The sequence below is a fragment of the Heterodontus francisci genome, chromosome 1 (genome assembly GCF_036365525.1).
Source record: "Heterodontus francisci isolate sHetFra1 chromosome 1, sHetFra1.hap1, whole genome shotgun sequence".
In the NCBI taxonomy this organism is placed as follows: domain Eukaryota; kingdom Metazoa; phylum Chordata; class Chondrichthyes; order Heterodontiformes; family Heterodontidae; genus Heterodontus; species Heterodontus francisci.
In genome coordinates this window covers 187,235,418-187,257,530 of record NC_090371.1, presented here as the reverse complement: position 1 = coordinate 187,257,530, position 22,113 = coordinate 187,235,418, and the positions used below count along the sequence as shown (strand labels likewise).

The 22,113-nt window shown below is 41.4% G+C and overlaps 1 protein-coding gene across 1 annotated transcript in view; it reads right to left on the bottom strand.

The window, feature by feature from the left end:
• LOC137352436 (EF-hand calcium-binding domain-containing protein 14-like) overlaps positions 1-22,113 on the bottom strand; it is a 70,939-nt gene that overhangs the window by 26,632 nt on the left and 22,194 nt on the right. Inside the window, exons 3-5 of the mRNA XM_068017906.1 lie at positions 17,657-17,754; positions 8,096-8,200; positions 2,613-2,726 (exon numbers count right to left, since the gene is read on the bottom strand). Coding sequence (XP_067874007.1) covers positions 2,613-2,726; positions 8,096-8,200; positions 17,657-17,754 — 317 coding nt within the window. The remainder of the gene's footprint in view (positions 1-2,612; positions 2,727-8,095; positions 8,201-17,656; positions 17,755-22,113) is intronic.

The window sequence follows — 22,113 nt, the reverse complement described above, 5'->3', positions numbered from 1 at the left end:
AAGGATAAGCATGTGGCTCTGAAGTCCCCAGTGTATTTACCTCTGAGCAAATGATGCCAGAATCACCCATGCATGCAAGCTTTCCCAGTCAGTACAGGGCACAATCCTACTGAAACACAGGCAGGATAGTGAAGTAAGAACCAGCTGGTAACTCCTTTCAGGGCTGTGATGTACTTTTAATAACCACTAACTGTGCTGTTTTCTCTTGAGTCATTTTATATTGAAGTGGCTCAGAAATTCAATTCAAACTTCTTGATCAAATGAGTAACTTTAGACACAAATCCCAAACCAATCTTTCCTACAATGATTTCTTTGTAGTGTATCATTCTCTCATTTGCGACCTCCAGCCTTGCATATTTTGCGGTTTTACCTAGATATTTTCTTCATGTGCTGTCACAAAGACCTCTATAACTGAGTTCTTGCTCCCTATGAAGCAGAAACTTTATAACCCCATTATCTGATCATTTGCCTAAAATCAAAGAAAAGCAATTATTGCTGTAATTAGCTTACTGGTTAGAACAGTCTTGTGCTCTCGGATTTTGGAATGTGGTAGAATATACTTTTATCTAACCACTGCTTAAGCTATGAACTACATAACAGGCGTAATGAAAACAAGAAAGGCTGGAAACACTTAGCAGGTCTGGCAGCATCTGTGGAGAGAGACATAAGAGGTGTGCTCAACATAACAGCTAAACTGCAGCAATTAAGTGACTCGGCAGATTACAGTAGCTAATAAAACATAACTACTCCTACTTAGATTTTGAAAAACCCAGAGAGGTGTGATCCTTCACTAATTTTTTAAATAAATATTGCACCTGTGATAACTTCTATTATCAATAACTCTAGTTGGGGTTCTTTGCCATTTCCTCTTCCTCACTGATTCTCTAGCCTTCCTCTTGATGGCTCCAGTAGAATTAGTCAATAGACATCATGATCCCTGAGATGCATCCTGGTACCCTCTGAAGACTGACCAGGAATAAAGTAAATTCAGAATACATCTTAAAAGCTGCAAATCGTACAGAATCTTAAAGACACAGAAAATCTCTCCAATTCCAAGCACTATCCTTGCAGTGTCAATAATGTCCAATAGGTTGGAAACTTATCACTTAGTTACAAAAACTGTTTGACTTAACTGACCATTTGCCCAAATAAAATAGCTAGTCAAGGCTATAATGAAAATACTCCTGACTCATCTGACAGTTAACTAACTGCTAAGAAAGGGAACTTCCTGCTGCATCTAACCAGTCTATACCTGACTTGGGAATCTATGACTTTCCAACTAATAAGTAAAAGTATTAGCCTTTGCTAAATAGTAGCATAATTGCCTTGGAGTTAAAAGGTTATGGATTCAAACCTCACCTCAGACACTTAAGCACATAATCTCAGTGCAGTACTGATGGAGATGTTGTCTCACAAATGAGAGGTTAAACTGAGGCCTTGTCCATCTCCTAGATTAGACATAAAAGATTCCATGGCATAACTGAAAGAAGAGTTCTACCAGTGATGTGGTCCATATTTAACCCTCAACCAATATCACCAAAATATTATTTGACAATTTATTTTATTGCTGTTTATGGGACCTTACTGTGCACAGTAGGCTGCCACATATCCTTACATTACAAGAGTGATTACATTTCAAAAGTAATTCATGAGTTGTGAAGTGTTTTGGGACATCCTGAGGTTTTGAACACATTTCGTTGATGGCTTCATTCGTAGCACTAACATTTCTCCAGCTTGTTTCAAATCAACAGAAATCATATTCCCTCGATGCTGCAAGTATGACTGAAGATCATTTAAATTAATATTTTTTCTGTTCCTACAATATGAAATGCATGTAAAATTGTGCAGTTAATATGCACAGAGCAAAATCGCAGCATCGCTGCACTTTATCACAAAAAAGTAACATCTTTGTATGTCAGTTAATGCTCATACCAACTTTATTTCAGATGGCAATTCATATGTTTTAGATTGTAATCACTTTTTGGTTATACATTGATTGATCTGAAGGTAGTGAATAATAAAAGGCACATACTTATGCAAGATTGGTTTAATTGTAGTTGATCATTCAATTTAATATTATTGTAGAGAACTTGCAGATCATTTCTCTATATAATAAATCTCTACATCAGAAGAACTGCAGCATTTGGTTGGAGGTAATCTTTTTAATTTATGCATGCTATCGGAACCCAATCTATACTGCAGAATGAATTACAGTATGACTCAGGGCTATTGCTGATGCACAAAGTGACCCAATTGATCTCATCCTGCCAAATGCTGCCAATTTTAAACAGCAATTTCAAAATATTTAAATATCTTTAGTGGTCATTTGTTTTTTTTTTTAACAAAAATGAGGAATTTCTTTTCCAAAACAAGAGTTGCTTGACTATCGCAGCATTTAATCATAACGTTAGGTGAAAGCCTTGTTACTACGACCAGATCACTATATTCCTCAGAACTTTTCTTGCTGATTACAATGTGTGTCGTGTTATACTGAATTATAAGCCTACAGCCTTGTGCCTCAAACTGTTGCAGGCCTTACCATGCCTCTAATTGTCCTATCAACTAATGGTAATAAAACTATGAAATAGGAAACAAATATATAAATTTGTTACCTGGTTAACGGTTGGCTTGTCCTCCACATTGTCCTTTAACTCTTCACATTTAGCCTGCAGTAAATTCAAATTTTCTTTGATATTGGTGATGCTATCCTGCATGATGTTAATCTTCTATATATGGGTTGAAAAATAGGCAAACAGAAGTGAAAGATATTCTAATTGCACCAAGTAAATGATTATTGATGTGGAAATCTAATAATACAGATTATATTTCTCTATAACATAATGAAATAAACCCAATGAATGTGAAATTGGGTTCCATAGTGCCGCTGATAGCCAGTGTGCTGTGCGGCACCAGAGGTGTCACAAGAGGTCAGATCAGGACGTCAAACAGCCGCTCTGGCTGATTTGACGCTGGTTTCACTAACTTGGTCTGCGTAAGTCCACTGAACACTTGTGCGAATCACTCACAGCTGAACAAGCAGTCAACACGAAGGACACCCCCCTCCCCCACACACATCCCCACCCCCAACTAGCATTATTTAAAGGGCCAGTCACCAACTTACAGGTGAGGTGCTTTTGACTTACTTCTGCTTAGGCAAAGTTAGTGGAAGTACTGTGGCTTGTCTTCGGAGGTGTTTTGGAGAAGTAACATTTGTTACTTCAGACGTGTCTGAAGTAACATTTGCTACTACACTGAGTGAGGCAACAGAATTTGGTGACCCAAATCTGCACGAGGTATGGAGGCTATGTTTGCGTGCATCTGGGTCTGCAGCAAATGGAGTGCAGAAGCTCTGTGGCACGAGAGGAAAATCAGGGCTGTCCACACCAGGAACACCACGGAGCAGACCATCGGCATGCTCAAGTAACATTTCCAATGCATGGACCACTCTGGGGGAGCCTCCAGTACATGCCAGAGCTGGTGTCCAAGTTTGTGGTGGTCTGATTCACCCTCCCTAACATTGCCGTCAGGAAGATGCAGTCACCGCCACCAGAAATCCAGAGGCCACTTCAAGAGGAGAAGGCAGAAGGAGGCATTCCGGACCACTTTGCTCTGGATGGACTTCCTAATAATGCCTGCTCAGACTCCAGTTTCCATAAAATGACTTCCCTTTACCACAATGGATCCACCATTCCTCAATGTTACATCCATCAGGGACGCCCCACTACAGCATCCCCTTGGCTACATCCTGCAATAAAAGCCACCCACAAAAACCTTTTCATTAACATCTTTATCAAGCAACACATCTGATTATACAAACAGAAATGAACTATTCACACTTGTCCTTTCCTTTGATGCCTGTCTTTCATGTGTCTTTGCCTGTCCTCGTGATCCTACACAGAGATACCCCAGAGAGAGAGACTGGAGATGGCCTCACAGAATGATCTGGAGCAGCTCTGGATTTGAGGGCCCAGCTTCAGTCTTCATGATCTGAGCATGGGCAGCAGCAGTCTGGACTGGCTGGCCGACAGGCAACAGTGAGGACACTGCAGAGTGGCAGGGGTGGGAGCAGGAATGCTGTCACCCTGAGAGAGGACAGCAAGTTCGTGTTCCACAGAGCCACTGCCACTTCACCGGGGGTGTCACCTCAGTGATCCTAGTAATCTGTTGGAGGACAGATTGCTGGACTGCTGTGAGAGCTTGCAAACTCCTTTAAGCACTGAGATTCACAGCCATGATGACAGCAATTTGGGCCTGCATGGATCTCATGACCTCCTTCTGATAGCTGTCACTGCAGCACTGAGACATTGGGTGGCTTCCGCCTGTGCTGCAGTGGAAGCTGAGATAGCGGCTATCAGATACTGCATCATGGATGAGTTTGCTAGGGCTGTCATGGGGTTGACCACCACTTCCATACTGGAAAGCGTGGGCTCCAAGCTTTGCACAAAACCCTGTACCATGTTAGAGCCAAACTCCTCCATACTCCTCGACAGTGACAGGAGACTCTCTGGCATGACTGGCAATGCACCCAGCATCTGGTTTTGTATCATCAGCATTCTCCTGTATGCCGCCCCATTGAAATCCTCATCTGAGTCCTCTGCAGTAGATCTCAGCAGTGACATCACTTCCTGAGCAGCTAGCACATGAGCCACCCTTTCCCCCAGGCCTGGCTGCATCCCACTCATGCCCAGTGCCTCACCACATGCAGACTGCAATTCTACACAAGCCTCTAATATATGTAACTGAACTATGGCTACACGTGTCATATCAAGTGACAGTGCTTCACTCGTGGGGGTTATTCTCTCTCTCTCTTCCTCCTGGCTGTGCTGTGGTTGTGCAGGTAGCAGTTTTTTAGGTATCTGGAAGAAAATCAAAGGGGACAGTTGGGGTTGGAGGGTTAGGGTGTAAAGCAATAGTTACAACATCAGCAGCTTGCTCATCAGGCCAGATAGCAGGATGAGGGTGATGTGGGAGTTGAGAACGACCATAAGGCATTAGCATACCATTATCCTAAATGGTCTTGCCAATGTCGGATTTAATGGGCTTTGTTGCATCTGGCATCTTGATGTAGAGCTCAGTGGATGAAGGTGTACCCAGCCCCTGCCGGATCTCAGCTGCTCCCTTGTATTTTGTGAAACCTTGTCCTGAAAGAGAGAGTGAAGAATGGCAGTGATTGCGTTGCACTTTGTTTGGGTGATGTGCCTGCCATAGCTAAATAGCTGAAGATATGTGGAAGCAGCAAGAGGTGGGTATGAGGCTGGGATCAGTGGAAGGTGTGTGATGATGAGGTGGATTATATGAATGACAGTCGAGAGTCCTGAGTGCTGGGAATGCTGATGGGTGAGTGATGGGATGTGGTGCATCGAGCAGCATGAGATGTTGTTTGTGTGGTGGGTAGGAGATATATGAAGATGCATTCACTGACTTTAACCACACATGTGAGGCCGTTAAACCTCTTGCAGCACTGCTGCGAGGTCCTCTGGGTAAGACTCTGGGTAAGTCACTTCCCAAACCACCTGCTTTCTATGCCCTTTGGAGGGCAATCCTTGAGGGCCTCCTTGCCTCATGCGGAAACATGATCTCTCTCTCCTCCTGTCCACCTCCATGACTAAGGCCTCTAGTGCCTCAACTGTGAACCATGGAGCCCTCTTTCTGGTGCTCCATTTCCCTTGTTGCAGCACTGCTGATCACCAGCAGCCTCCTGTGTTTCTGAGCAGCTTCCCTTTAAGAGGGACAGACTGCCTTTAAGAGTTGCATGCTCTTCTGTCCCCTGTTGAATGTGCAACCAGTTAACACTACGCTGAAATAATTTATAATGAGGAGGCAGCACAAAGTTTGTGTGCTGCCTGCCTCAATGTGAACAGGAGTGGGCAAGTGGCAAAACATGAACCCCCACCTGCAAAATGGGTGCCAACCAATTTTTAGCTGATTATTTCTGTCAATTCAAATCCCTGTGTACAATATCACTTCATAGACCAGATCAATCTTTGGTAAGTTTCTATGCCTCAAACCATAAAGGGAACTGCTGGATAAGTATATTTGTTTGCTACCCTTTGATCCTAATATTTGCAATATGAGTAAATTTATCTGTTGCACTGGGAGGACAATTTATAATTCAATTTACAAATTCTGGATCCTATGAGATTTTGAGATATCATCATATTGCCTCAAACCCTGCTTCCTGATATTAAAAGACATTTCGCTGTCAATTGAAAGTATAACCAGATGGTTTGTATATTGGATGGATAATCCAATACGGCTAGTTTTACGCCCCCGCCAAGTTGAAAGTTACCTCCCTTAATATGCAGCACCCTTGTCTCTGAGTCATAAGATAGTGGGTTTGAGCATAGAAGCCAGGCTGACACTTCAGTGCAGTACTGCAAAAGTGCCACATTGTCAGAGATACTCAGGGGAACTCTAACCTCAAAAAACAGGTGGGTTTGGGTCAGGTTGGATATAAAAAAATTAAAAATCTCAAACCCAAACACAACTGGCCTCGAACTCAGCCACTTCCAGTTTTAACAGAAGCTGGATGAGGGTGGGCAATAAACCCACTCCCAGGAGGCAGGTCACTCATTTAGATATTTTAATGCAGTTGCGTGCTTCAGACTTTATCTCTCTTCCTGGCCCCTGTCGGTTCTCTGCTGCTCTTTTGTATTTTGTGAAACCCTGTCCTACAAGAGAGAGAGAAGAACGGTAGTGATTGCATTGTACTTTGTTTGGGTGATGTGCCTGCCGTAGCTGAATAGCTGAAGATATGTGGAAGCAGCAATAGGTTTAACGCCGGCTGGGAAACTTGTCAGTTGAAGGGAGGTGAGGACAGGTGTGTGGATGTGTCTTCCCCCCATTGCTTGTGGACCAGGAGAGACAGGAGTGCTTCCCCTCACCCCTAGTCCACCAAGCAAACCTGTTAACCTCCCCTCAATCAGAACCTCATCACCCCGCCCATGATACCACCGTCCACCCTATGATCACCGACTACCCCCCTCGACCCCCTATCTCTGCTCCAATCTGTCTCCAACCTCGCATGAACCCTCCAAAGCATGCTGTACCTAACCTCCTCCCTCGTAATTTCTACCCCAGTAGCAGGAAACCTACCTGCTCCTGGGCTACAGCCTCTGCTATAGTATTCCCTGCCTAACAGGGAGAAAAGCCTGTCAATCAGGCTGAGTTCTGGGTGGGGATCCTGTTGGGAAAAGAGAATAAGCATGCTGTGGGGAAACTCCACAGCATTTGGGGAAACTCACCCATCCAGAACTTCTCACTCCCCACTTGGAAATCTCTCCTCTGTAAAGATAGGGGCTGCTGTCTTTCAGATGAAATGTTAAACCAAAGACCTATCTGCCTTTTCAAGGGGATATAAAAGATTCAGTGGCACTGTTTGAAGATGAGGTCTGATTCAAGCCTTGCACAATAAAAATACAGCTCCTTTTGTTTTGGCTACTTCTCTGCTTATGCACACCTGATATCTGTGCCTCTAATCCTTTTCTAGACTTTCACAATATATAACAGTTTTAATGATAACAAGATGGTGTCCATTAACTAACAACCTCTACTGTACAATATAATTACTTAATAGCTAACATAGCACATTTATATTGCAACATCATCTCCCGTGTTGTAAGGCTTGAGGGAAGATTCATCAAAGCAGTGGCTGTAGCACTGAAACAATGGTCTTTGTGTAAGCTGGCTCATGAATAGTTCTTAAAAGTCATAGTTATGACTTTAGGTTTCTGACAGTGAAGCAGTGAAGCTTCCCGATGGCAGGGAGTATCAAACCGGCCAGCAATATCAGAATTGTGAAAGAAGATCTGTGGCAAGGGCAGCCATTCATATAAGCTACTGTGGTGCTTTCTTTTCAGAGAGCCCCTGGAAATCCATCCTACGAGCTAGGTCTCAGTGCCCCTGGAAGCAATGCTGTAAAATAAACACAGCATTGAACCAAATATACAAATCAGTGGAATTCTGTACAAAGGGTTCGGAAATATGAAAACACCAATGAAAACTTTTCATTTAATGTGATAATTTCAGTGTGATTTTCCATTTTCATGTGTACTCATAACAGTACTCATAAGTAGTAATTTTTTGTCCTACACACCTTATCCAGAGCCTGAATTTCCTGTAAATTATGCACTTGTGCTTCAGTTGGATCTCCATTTTTCAAAGTTTTGTTTTGGGAAACCGAGGTTCTAATCTCCTCAAACTGTAAAACAGAGGAGCATTGCTGTCATGAAGAGAAAGTAATATCACCAGAACACACCAAATTCACATGATTTGTTGAAAAGTGCAACAGAATAAGTAAAAGTTAAACCATATGGACAGGTTGAAAATATGAAAGATACATTGGACTAGAAATTTATTGTTTTTGCATCTGTTTACAGTCATAAAATGGCACCTAAACATCCAATATGGCAGGCAGCACACCCATATTCTGCACTGGAAGTACACTATCCACCATATTGGTAAGGGCTCCTGTATTGGCATCCAAGGTTAGCACCTGAAGCAGGTGTTAAACCTTTGCATATGCAGATAGGATCTAATGCCTGTTTGAGACCCCTTTTCAAAATTTGTTAGTGATTCACTGCAGTACACGCTGTACATGCTGCACTGAGTGTTCTCAGGCGCTTCACAGCCCTCGTTTCCTCAGATCTTGTAAGGGTCTGTTGTAGACTTATTAGCAGAGATTGATTGCCATGGTTAGTCCATTACCATTGTATCATGCAACTACTAGGATGGTAGAGGGAGAACTAGATGGACCTTGACCTTTTCTCAGCTAGTAAATCCTATGTTCCTATGGTGAAATTCAGCTTGTCCTCTCTATGCTAGTCACATAACACAAGACCTGAGCTACTACATTATTTGTGTTTGTACAGAAGTACTTATTTTCCTATAATTCTAAACTGATGGTCAAAGTACATTATTCCTGTTGATAACAACCACCACCCCCACCCCTCCCTCCCACATCATGGTAAAATGTTTCAAAGCTCTTTACACAATGAATTTCTTCTTAGAGAGTAGTGACTATAAATGAGGTATGGTTGCTGAGCCCTGAAGAAAAGGGATTGTCACCACAAGCCCCTGACACAAATATATGGGTTTGGCATTAGAAGCAGCCAAGTTTTTCTTGTTGCCAAGAACTGAATGGCTCAACCTATCTGTGCAGCCAATGATACAATTTTACAGTTTTCTCCCTTACTTGCCCGAACAGACCAGGCATGCATCACCTGTTATATAGTCATGAAATATGACTTCAAAAGGAATGTTAAGGTGGAACCAGCTGCCATAGAAATCTCCCACTACATAAATTGAATAGTTTCTACAGAATTCAATACTTGCAACTAGGATTACAGAACTGCTTCAGCCAGTGGCTTTGCAATTTAAATACACTATGTATCAAACTCACTTCCCTTTCACACTTGGAATCTTCGGTCCTTTACATTGCTAACTGCCTCCAAGCTCTATGTCAGTTCTTTGTCCCTCATTTAGTTGCCCATACTGAATATTTATTCATGTCTCAATTCTCTCCTCATATCTCTTGTTATTTAATGTGCCTTTTCCTTCTTTAGCTTTTGTGTTCCTCATTCGGTATCATGTGTATTTTTATCCTATCTTAATGACTAGCCCAACTCAGTTATAACTGTCTCAATATGGTGTGAATGCTTGGCATGCCAGCTCAGGTGAGCACCTCAGTGTCTGGTATTTTGTGCTGTCATCTGATCTTCAGATGCTTCCGAAAGCAGCCCCAGTGAAAGTGGTTGAGCTTCTTGGCATGATTCTGGCACACAGTTCAAGTCTCGCATGCATAGAGCAGAGTGGCAAGGCTATTGCTCTACAGACTTTCAGTTTGGTAGGCAGACTTACTCCTCTTCGTTCCCAGACTGATGTTCAAAGTTTCCTAAAGGCTACACTTGCTTTGGCAATTCCTGCATGGGTCTCGTCATCGATATAGACAGCTCGAGAGTGTGCTGCTGAGATAAGCGAACCTATTCGCTGCTGGCAGGTTCCAGACATTGACTGAAACCTTGAGCTTGAGATAGGGCTTTCCTGGAGCAGGCTGGTACATTACTTCAGTTTTCATTGTGCTGATCATACCAGACACTGAGGTGCTCACCCCAGCTGGCATGCCAAGCATCCAAACCGTATTGAGACAGTCACAACTGAGTTGGGCTGGTCATGTAGCCAAAATGCCTGACACTCGCTTATCAAAACAAATCTTCTATGGAGAGCTAGAATCTGGGTCGTGTGCTCTTGATGATCAAAGGAAGCGCTATAAGGACACTCTGAAGGCTTTGCTTAAGAGTTTTGATATCAACCCCGAGTCCTGGGAGAAACTTGACCAGGGTCGCTGCACCTGCTACAACCAAATAAAAAATGGTTCGGCCTCCTTCGAAAGTAAGCACATCTCAGAGGCAGAGAAAAAAACGTGAGGAGAGGAAATCACTCACCAGCAGCTCATCCAAAACTCAAATGTCTGCAGTATCCTGCCCTATTTGCACCAGAACCTTCCAGTGCAGATCGACCTTAGCAGTCATCTACGTACCCACTGGAACCCTACTAAACAGCCCCAGATAATGGACATGGTCATCTGCTCCTCTAAGTACAGACAACACACACTATCTTACTATTTCTTTATCTTTCCGTGTATTTATTCTTTCCAATTTTTCTGTTGTTAAATTGAAATGTTTGGCTGACTTGAAGACACATTTAAACATGTGATCATACAGTGAGATTAACAACAGGGATTCAGGGAAAGAAATTTGGGCTTCCAGCACTCTGTGGGCTGAATCTTGTGGTCCCCCCAAAAAATAGTGGCCGGCACGCATAGGCCTTGTGCCACCATGCCGTCACAATCTTGAGCCCAGCGGCTCACTATCATATACATGGCGGCCACGCCACCCCCCCCCCCCCAATCACGTGGCGGGGCAGGTTCGGCAATGCTGTGAATGGTGTCAACTGTTTCTGAGCAGGCACTGCTGCCATTTTTAAAGCTAACTTAAAACTTTACTGCAGGTAAGACAACTCCAGTTTTCATTTTAATTCATGCGAACAGGTCATTGAAAGATATAAAGTCGGGTCCCGTTGCAGAGCCATGGAGGGCCTGCCACAGAGCTTCCTTGCCGCCGGGAAGATCGGGCTCTGCAATCCTGGTGTCGCTGACAATCCAGTCTTCCAGCACCCCCTGCCATCTGTGTCTCTGAGGAGCAACTATAGCAAATCTCTTCAGGCACTTGACTAGAGAGAGTAAAATAAGTTTACTGACCATCTTAATTGTACAGATGAATGACAATCCAAGCCATGCATTAATTAGTTTTACTATTTTTCAGTTCATTCATGAGAACTGTCTGCTAACATGCTCTCAGGTCTCTGTTGTATGATTGCCTTTAAGAGTGATGTCCGTTTAAGATCTTAGTATGCGAATGAGCAAAGTAACAGGATGAAGTCATGTGACTCAGAGCCAGCGTCTCACTCTGTAACTGTAACACCAAGAGGCAACCCTTGTAAATAATTAGCTCTGCACTGTATATAGTTGTTAGCTGTTAATAAACCTGTTTGAGATCTTCAATCAACTGAACTCCACGCATCTCATTTATGTTGAATCAGACAACATTAGAAGCTTCTCAATAAATGGTGGAAGCTGTGGTGAGAAGACAAGATCCAAGATTGAAGACCACAGGAAAACAGCTTTAAAAACTAACTACAGCTAAAAGAGAGAAATTTAAAAGAAACACTGGCCCAAACAGTGCAAAGAAGAAAAAAGAACTCACCTCCAGCTGTAAAAGAGAGAGCTGAATGACAGGCTGTAAATCAATCACTGTGAGCGGGTGAGTCAGTGTGCCGTAGGTAGAGAAATCCCCGTTGAAACAAAAGCTTTGAGGTGCTTGCAAATTTGATTTTAAAAAAAGGCTCAGCAAAAGAAAAAAAACAAGGAAAACCCAATCCTTATCTCAGGCTGATCGATTGTTTTCAAAGGCTCCCCCATGCTGATCAGTTCCGCACCATTACAGGAGGCGCCCAACAGCAAAATGCGGGGGAATCCTCCATTCATGCAGCTCTCAGCTAAAGTTTAAAAGAAAACTCATAAAATCACTCGAGTGTGAAGAATTGCCTATTGAATGGCTGTATGAATAAGCTTTAGCAGAGAAACTAAAGCATTTGAAATGCCTATTGCACAGCTGTACAAACAAACAGACTAGAGTGCAGGAAGCTAGATAAACAGACAAGCACTGCTAAACACCTGCTGCTGTCAAAGCAGCCAGGAGAGTTTTTTTTAAAGGGAAAGCAATACAGTAACAAAGCAAGTTTTAAATCAAAAGAATAGCAGGAACACAGATACCAATTTTCCTAGCATGAACCGGAAAGCCTTGGATATCCTATCTGATTTCAAACTGTTCCAACAGAGAATGCAGTTAGGCTTTACAGACCAAGTAACTAAATTCGATTAATTAAAAATCTGAAAAATTGAAAGCTAGGCTCAGTAATGGTGCTATGAAATTATCATTGATTGTCATAAAAACCCATCTGGTTCAATAATGTCCTTTCGGGCCTTGCCAGCGATGCCCGTATCCCATGAAAGAATAAAAAAAAGTCAAGTGACTCAAAGCCAGAGTCTCACTCTGTAACTGTAACACCAAGAGGCAAGCCCTGTAAATAGTTAGCTCTGCACTGTATATACTTGTTAGCTGTTTAATAAACATGTTTGAGATTTCCAATCAACTGAACTCCATACATCTCATTTATGTTGCATTAGACAACATGAAAAGCTTCTCATTACAGTCTCTGCCAAAGGCACCACAGCCAGCTGTAATGAATGGTTTAGGTTAATTTATCATCCTTATCATAGAGTATTTCCTCAGTTCTATTTTGCATCTTCCTGTAATGATCTGAATGAGTTTGGGATGTCACTGGCTGGGAATATGCAGATGCAAGCCTACATCATACAACTCACTTATACATAATGCTTCATTGTACAAAGAGATAGTACTGCATGGTTAGACACTGATACATGTTGTACTAGCAGTGTTGTAGGGCATTCTAGAGAATGTCTTAGACTCTGGTAAAGGTTAACTAACAACTATATTATTTACAGTGACTATTATTACGACCAGGTGAGAAGGGGTCTAGGATTCCCTCGCAGTCTTCACCTGGTCTTATCATAACAGGGTTTAATTGTTAAACATACTGTGTTTTTAGCTCCCCCTTAGTGAATCCCTGTTCACTGCTTTCCAATTATAAGGCAACGAAACCAGCCAAACAGGTTTTCTTAAGTTTAAAAGAAGAAAGGTTGAACTTTATTAAACTTAAACTCTAATTCGGTTAATGCCTATGGATATGCGACGCGCCCACGTTAGCATGCATAAGCGATACACACATACAGATAGAGACAGAAAAGAGCAGAAGAAATAAAGTGGAAAAGCTTGAGGCAATATCTGAAGCTGGTTTTGGCTACTGTTCTTCGAGCTCGCTGTAGAGTCCTTGATTGTAGGTAAGTCTTGCTTTTTGTTGTTTAGTTTAATTTAGTTTAGAGATACAGCACTGAAACAGACCCTTCAGCCCACCGAGTCTGTGCCGACCATCAACCACCCATTTATACTAATCCTACACTAATCCCATATTCCTACCACATCCCCACCTGTCTCTATATTTCCCTACCACCTACCTATACTAGGGGCAATGTATAATGACCAATTTACCTACCAACCTGCAAGTCTTTTGGCTTGTGGGAGGAAACCGGAGCACCCGGAGAAAACCCACACAGACACAGGGAGAACTTGCAAACTCCACACAGGCAGTACCCAGAATTGAACCCGGGTCGCTGGAGCTGTGAGGCTGCGGTGCTAACCACTGCGCCGCCCTTGGGGACCAGTATTCTTCTTAAACCTTGTTCGATTTAGGAGACTTTTCCCTCTTGTGGCTCATGTCTTCAGTGGATTTGGAGTTTTGTGAGAAAGAGATGGGAGTAGACAGGAGAGGCTGTGGTGAGCCAGCCAGGAGAGGTCTTTACAGTTCAGGAGCAAAGTCTCTCTCTCTCCAACCGTCTGTACAATTCAAAAAAACTCAGGTTGCCCAGCAGGTTAGTCATGTTAGTCACTCTGGTTTGACATCTGTTTGTGGATTCGGGCATCTTAGCAGTCATCCTGGAATGTGAGCTTCCTCACCTTCAATGTCTGGTGATCAACCTGTTGGGTTGAATGTGTCAGGGAATGGTCCTTTGTCTCCACAAGCACTGTCTGTCAGTATGTAAATATTTTTTCCAGCCATGGCTGATCTGTTTAACAGGTCATTTCCTCGTTCTAGCAACAGTTTAAAATCAAGGTTCATATGACAAAATTAATATGCCTCATTCTTGGAAGGTGGGGATCTGCATGACATGACATACACTCTCCGCAAGCCACCTAAGCTAGCATCCTTCGTGCTGCTATACCTTCTTCTTCTCAAGCCTATCTCAGTTTGAGGGTGAGAAACTGGAGTCTCACACTAGCGTTCTGGAGTTAAACAAAGGTAATTACATAGGCATGAGGACAGCTTTGGCCCTAGTGGACTGGGCAGGAAGACTGAAAGGTAGGACAGTTGATGAGCAGTGGCAGATGTTTGGGATATTCAATTTCTCCCAACTAAAATATATTCCAGAGAGGAAGAAAGATTGTAAGAGGGGGAAAAAACATCCATGGCTAAGCAAGGAAGTTAAGGATAACATAAAGATAAAAATTAAGGCATACCATATTGCAAAGGCCAGTGACAGGCTGGAAGATTGGGAAACTTTTAAAGATCAACAAAGGGTTACTAAAAATGTAATAAAAAGAGCAAAGGTAAATTATGAAAGAAAACTAGAGCAAAATATAAAAACGGATAGCAAAAGCTTTATAAGTATATAAAAGGGAAGAGAGTAGCTTAAGTGAATGTTGGTCCCTTGGAGGATGTGACTGGAGAGTTAATAGTGGGGAACACAGAAATGGCGGAGACACTAAATCAGTATTTTGCCTCAGTTTTCACGGTGGAGGACACTAGTACCATCACAATAGTAACAGGTAATGCAAGGTTATAGAAAGGGAGGAACTGAGAACAATCATCACTAGGGAAAAAGTACTGAGCAAACTATTGGGATTGAAGGCAGACAAGTCCCCAGGGCCTGATGGCCAACATCCTAGAGTCTTAAAGGAAGTGGCAGCGGTGATAGTGGACCATTGGTTATAATATTCCAAAATTCCCTGGATGCGGGGAAGGTTCCAGTGAACTGGAAAAATGCTAAATATAATGCCCTTATTCAAAAAGGGAGGGAGGCAGAAAGTAGGAAACTATAGACCAGTTAGTTTAACATCTGTCGTTGGGAAATTGTTAGAATCCATTATTAAGGAAGTAATAACAGGACATGTAGAAAGTCAAAATGCAATCCATCAGAGTCAGCATGGTTTTATGAAGGGTAAATCGTGTTTGACTAATTTGCTAGAGTTCCTCGAAGATGTAACAAGGAAAGTGGATAATGGGGATCCTGTAGATGTAGTATATCTGGACTTCCAGAGGCATTTGATAAGGTGCCGCACAAAAGGTTAATGCACGAGGTAAGATCATATAGGGTTAGGGGCAATTTATTCGCTTGGATAGAGGATTGGCTAACCAACAGAAAACAAGAGTCGGGATAAATGGGTCCATTTCTAGTTGGCAAGATGTAACTAGTGGGGTGCCACAGGGTTCGGTCCTCAGGCCCCAACTATTTACAATCTACATTAATGACTTGGATGCAGGGATAGAAGGTACTATAGCCAAATTTGCAGATGACACTAAAATAGGTGGGATAGTAAGTTGCAATAAAGAAATAAGAAATTTACAAATGGATATGGATAGGTTAGGTGAATGGGCCAAAATTTGACAGATGTAGTTGAAAATGGATAAATGTGAGGTTATCCATTTTGGTCAGAAGAATAGAAAGGCAAATTATTCTCTAAATGGAGAGAAACTTCAGAGTGCTTCGGTGCAGAGGGATCTGGGTGTCCTCGTGCATGAATCGCAGAAAACTAGTATGCAGGTGCAGCAGGTAATAAGGAAGGCAAATGGAATTTTGGCATTTATTGCTAAAGGAATAGAGTACAAAAGTAGGGAAGTGTTGCTGCAACTGTACAAGGCACTAGTGAGCCCGCACCTGGAGTATTGCGTATAGTTTTGGTCCCCTTACTTGAGGAGGAATGTAGTTGCATTGGAGGCAGTTCAGAGGAGGTTCACTAGACTGATTCCAGAGGTGAGGGGTTTGTCTTATGAAGAGAGATTGAGCAGTTTAGGCCTTTACTCTCTAGGGTTTAGAAGAATGAGAGGAGATCTAATTGAGGTATATAAGATGATTAAGGGGTTTGACAAAGTAGACGTAGAGAGGATGTTTCCTCTGGTGGGGAAATCTAGAATGAGAGGTCATAGTTTTAGGATAAGGGGTAGCAGATTTAAAACAGAGATGAGGAGAAATTACTTCTCTCAAAGGGTTGGGAATCTGTGGAATTGACTACCCCAGAGTGCAGTGGATGCTGGGACATTGAGTAAATTTAAGGAGGAGATAGATTTTTAATTAGTAAAGGTTTGAAGGGTTATGGAGAACGGGCAGGAATGTGGAGTTGAGGCCGAGATGAGATCAGCCATGATCGCATTGAATGGCAGAACAGGCTCGCGGGGCTGAATTGCCTACTCCTGCTCCTAGTTCTTATGTCCTTATATCTCATGTGACTGTTAAATTATCACTTGTAGAGTGGGAGGGATCTCTCACCACTGTCTTCGGTATTAACCCTTTACATCCTTATACGACAATACACCAGAAGGGCAATACCGGACAGCAGGAGAGTCATTATCTTTTGCCCGTCCAAAACTGGGCATGGTAGAGGCAGGATAGAAGATGAGATTGTGAGTATTTTATTGCTGATGAAAGTTCAAATAACAACTTGCATCTATATAGCATCTTTAACACAGTAGCTGTGCTAAGAAGCTTCAAAGACGCGAAGTCAATGTTGGGCAGGAATAAGAGAAGAATTAGCACAGTGTTTTTAGCTGGTGCTGATTAATATGGGGTTAAAATTCTGCTCGAGTTCTCTCAATCACTCATGAGAACTTTGGTGGAAGATCTGTGGAAAGCCTGGAGAAACAGTTTCAGTCATAGGAAGTTCTGATTCACCCATAACTTAATGTTGAATAAAAGTATTCAGACAGTAAATTGATGGTTGTCAAATTGAGGTTACTGGTGGAGCTGGGTGTCAATAGAATATACATGGTAAGTACCCCCATGCACAAGTACAGGTGATGTGGCTAAGAGAATGTATGTAGGCAAAAATGTAACTGTGGAACACTTCCCAGGCGACTGTAGGGACCAGAGCAGTAGCTACTGCAGGAGGTATGCATTGCAACTGAGGAGGAGCCCAGTAAGGATAGAACTATAGTGATATACCACAGGACAGACGTTGGATTTATGCTCTCTACTTACTGACCCACTGAATAAAATAGCTTTTTCCTTCTACCTATCAAAACCCTATAACACTTTGATCAGTCTCTTCATAACACTGTATTAAATCTCTTATGAACCCTCTATGATCTTGAAATCCTTCTGAAAGTTGGGCACCTGAAACGGAACACACTTTTCTAACTGTAGCCTGACCAATGATTTGTATCCTATATGGTTTGTGAAAATTACCTTCTTATGCAGTTCCTCGAGTTTGGATTTTATGTTTGCATTTCCTTCCACTTTGCCCACTTCACTGTAAAGTTGATTGTCAAACTGTTGACTGGGTTCTAATGGACATCAACAAACAAAAGCATATTTAGGTTCTTTTAAAGAAATATGGCATGCTGGAGAAAAAAAATTCAATTATGCATCATTCATGATCCAAAACTTGCAGCACTTGCAAAATTTTAGGAGTCATCAGTTATATTTTTATATAACCAAAAACATACAGTTAAAGGAGTTTCAAATAGATGATTTTCCTTTTCAGACTTTATTATGGAAACCAGAACCCAGTTCTCTGCAAGTTAGTTGTAAGCAGGTTCTTTGATGTGTAATTTAGCAGTATGCAATAGATTGATCATAGATATTGATCAAATTTTTGGTTGTTTGAAGGAAACTGAAAACCAAAATTAACAATCAGATGTAGGAATTATTCGTGAGTGCAGAACAACTCTAAAGGCTGAAACATCTATGGGAACTTCATTCTAAGATGAGTCAGGCACATTTTTTTTTAAAGTAGATCATGGACCTGAAACCTTAAATTTATTTCTCCCTTCACAAATGCTGACTGACCTGTTGAGTGTTTCCAGCACTGATTTTATTTAGATGTCCAGCATCCACAGGATTTTATTTGTTACATCATTTCAAAGCAGCGATAGATAAGTGACACTGGAACAATATAGGATTTCAGCTGATGTCAGGTATCAAAAGCAAACGGTCTATCAGAAGTTAAGAGATTACTGTCACACCTACTTAAGTCTTAGCAGTGGTCAATCTCTTAATTATCTGTTTGATCATCATAGTAAGGATCAACTTATAGTTGAGGTCTCCAGTTCCCTGCTTCATACTGCCTTGAGCATGTGAGGGAAATAACAAGGTACTACGGGGAAGTTAATCTTGTACACTGATTTTAGATTTTTTTTCTTGTTTAGAAAATAATTGTTTTCTGCAAGTCAAGCATTGTACAACTAGCTCTTTATATTTATCTGCTTCTATGTGATCGTCTTGTAAATTTAATTTTAATTTTACCCTGAATGTAACAGTGTGATGTTTACCGCTTTCTAGATGTGAGTGGAGGCGTCCCACGTGCTCCCCAAGATATTATACTGTCTGCTTATAAAAGTACCTCTTTGCCATTCTGCAAAATAAAAGTGGTGGGAGAAAGCCCAGATTCAAACACTAGTGTTATCGAGTATTTAATTCTTGGATTAATTGTATGGTAGTCAAAATGAGGGAGCTGAGAACACTTTTTATTGCTTAAATAAATCACACTGTGACTTTGTTTTACCTGTAGTATCATAATGCATGATGGTAGTCAAATGGCTCTCCAATACACAGTACCCACCCATTCAACCATAGAAGTATAAATATGTGTGAGAAAATAAACACAATTGGGATGAAGAAAGTATACAGATAGAAAAATGAATTGAACTTTTAATACAATAAAATCATATGTACATTCCGTCAAAGAATGCAGTTTATGCTCAAACTACAGTTGTATGTAAATGAGTGTGTGGTCACCATGGCTCCCTAAAGTCTAGCAAACATAATTTATTAGCAGCATATTGCTGTTGCATTCTTTTGAAGTACATAGGCATTTCTAACTCAATGAGTTTTTACAGATATTAATCTTCACTTTGTCATCTTGTAATTTAACCTTCACTTTCACATGGTATTTTCTGAGCAAGCTGTCTTATAAAAGACTCTGCCTTGTCTAAAAAGCTAATCAAGCTCCACTGATCCAGGACAAAGGAACAAGAGGGCTCTTCTATTGAATGTAGCTCTCGGATATCTCCTTGCTCACACCTGGCAGACCCTGAGCTCTGTGAGGCCATAGAACAGCTAACCCCAATCAAATCCCATCTTTTGCTCTCTGATCAAGCAACAGAGTTAAAATTATAGCTTTTATAAGCCAGACTCTCATAAGAATGTAGGGATTTAAAAAAAAAAATCAAGCCATCTGGAGCGTCTTTTCATTTAAGTCCATAATCAGAACCAATCAGGCATTCTTCATTCCCCTGATAAGAACTGAATAACAGCATTTTGCCAATAAATCAAATGGCATTTGCTCGAGACTTCATGCACTGTTGCAGCAACAGCTATCCCTGTCTTTTAACAAGACTATTTGATCAACTTTTTTATTGCATTGTGTTATGTTATTTTACCAATGGTTTAAGAAACAATGTCTGTGATTTTGTTTTGTTTTTCCATGAAAAATGTACATCTTGATTCTGTCTGATACACAGGAAGAAAGTAGACAATATGTAGCTGATTGGAGGTCACTATAGGTATATGGGGTTTAGCAGTAATGAGTGGGGAAAGTTACCAAGTTTGATATGATTTAGGGTGGTTCTTGAGTAGGACAATACTATGGAGGGATAATCTCTGGTGTAGCAGCAGTGGGGATGGATTGTTGGGATTTGTTTATTGGCTAATTTCTTGGTCTTTTGAGCATTGAGAAGGAATGGAGACTGGAAGCACTTAGGTGGAGGGCTGCACGAGTTCACAGCATTAAGAGGTGTTTGAAGGACTGAAGCGATACTAGGATGTGCATCAAAACCCAAGGAAAAACCTCACAATACATGCTGAGAATTTCTGCAAACTATTCTGGGTAAATATATATAGTTGAATGAAGCCTTGGCTTCTGAGTCAAGTTGAGGCCTTGAAGTGAAAAAAAAGTATGGTACTAGAAAACACAACAGGTCATTTTATGGGTAACAGTAATCATTGTTGTAAAATATGTAATATTCATCTTGCTTAAATATTTATTTTGAACAGCAGAAATTTCAGTTGCTAACAAAATAAAAATGGCAGATGAAAAGACTTGGGATCTTGCTGAGCAGTTTGATTGGCTCATTTGTTTTATCTTTCTTACATTAGTGTGGGTGAATGTTGATATATAAATTTGCAAACCAGCTGGAAGAAATTTACACTAAAACTGGAAGAATTTGGACATCAGCCAATTTGCATTTTTGTGGCTGAAGAGTGATATGAAGAAGGAACACTGTTGAATCTCTGCAGTGGCATTGATGACTAAATAGTCTTGCAAATGGAAAAGGCAGAGAGGGTGGGATGGGTGGTAGAACATAGACATGGAGGAAAAATCATTTACTTGCACACAAACAATTTGATTGCTGGTAATGAGACTATTTCAGATTTGTATTTTTTTTTATTCATTCATGGGCTGTAGGCGTCACTGGCCAGGCCAGCGTTTATTGCCCATCCCTAATTGCCCTTGAGAAGGTGGTGGTGAGCTACCTTCTTGAACCGCTTCTACCAGAACCAGACAGTTACCCGAAGGACTGTTAAATGGCTGCTGCAATTTGTTACCACTTTAAATTTCTAAATTATAATTTCACTTTATAGCACTAACCACATAACATTTACATCAATTCCTTCATTTAAGTGAATTTGCATCACAACTCATGATTCCATTTATTTCTTTCACTTTCTTTTCAATATAATATAAATCTTTACTTTTTCTAGTATCGCTATTGATAACAAATATTGCTCCATATAGACTCTGCTCATCATCTGAACAACTTTTCAAAAAATATCAGTTTTAATTCCTGCTGTGGCTCAGTTTGTAGCACTATTGCCTCTGAGCCATAGTTTCAAATCCCACTCCAGGCTTTGAGTGCAACAATCAAAGCTGACACTCCAGCGCAGCACTAAGAAGGTGCTTTCTTTTGGATAAGATGTTAAACTGAAGCCTTGTCTGCCCTCTCTGGTGACTGTAATAGATGATTTGGCATTACCTCAAACAAGAGTGGGTGAGTTACTTGCAGTGCTCTAGCCAACATTTATCCCTCAATCAACATCACAAAAACAGATAATCTGGTCATTATCACATTGCTGTTTGTGGGATCTTGCTGTGCACAAATTGGCTATTGCATTTCCTACAACAGTGACACTTCAAAAGTACTTCACTGGGATGTCATGAAAGGTGCTATATAAATGAAAACGTTTCTTTTTGCACTGTAATACTTCCCCTTTATTGTAAAATGTTAATTTGACATTTATTTGTGACATTTGAACATCTCTGAGAAACCTCATTCAGAAGAAAAATAATGAGTAATGCTTTTGATCGAGATGAGATGTAACAACGTCATGCATTATTTATGCAATTCTTTAATAGTGATTGTCATCTGGAATTTCAGTTACAGAACAGAAATTTGAACATGGAGGCTGGATTTAGTTTGGAGGCCACAGGTACCCATGTCAGGACTGGAAGTGGGTGCAGCTGCTGTTTGGGCCATGAGTGGCTGGCAGCATGCGATCAAGTGGTGGCTGGCCAATTAAGGTTAATGAGGTGTGGGGGCCGTCTAATGACGTGGACTGTGGCGGATGCGGAGGCGGCAACAGAAGCATCAGCTGACACTGCGGGGGGTGCTGACGCCATATTTAAAGGTCTGCTGGCCCTGTAT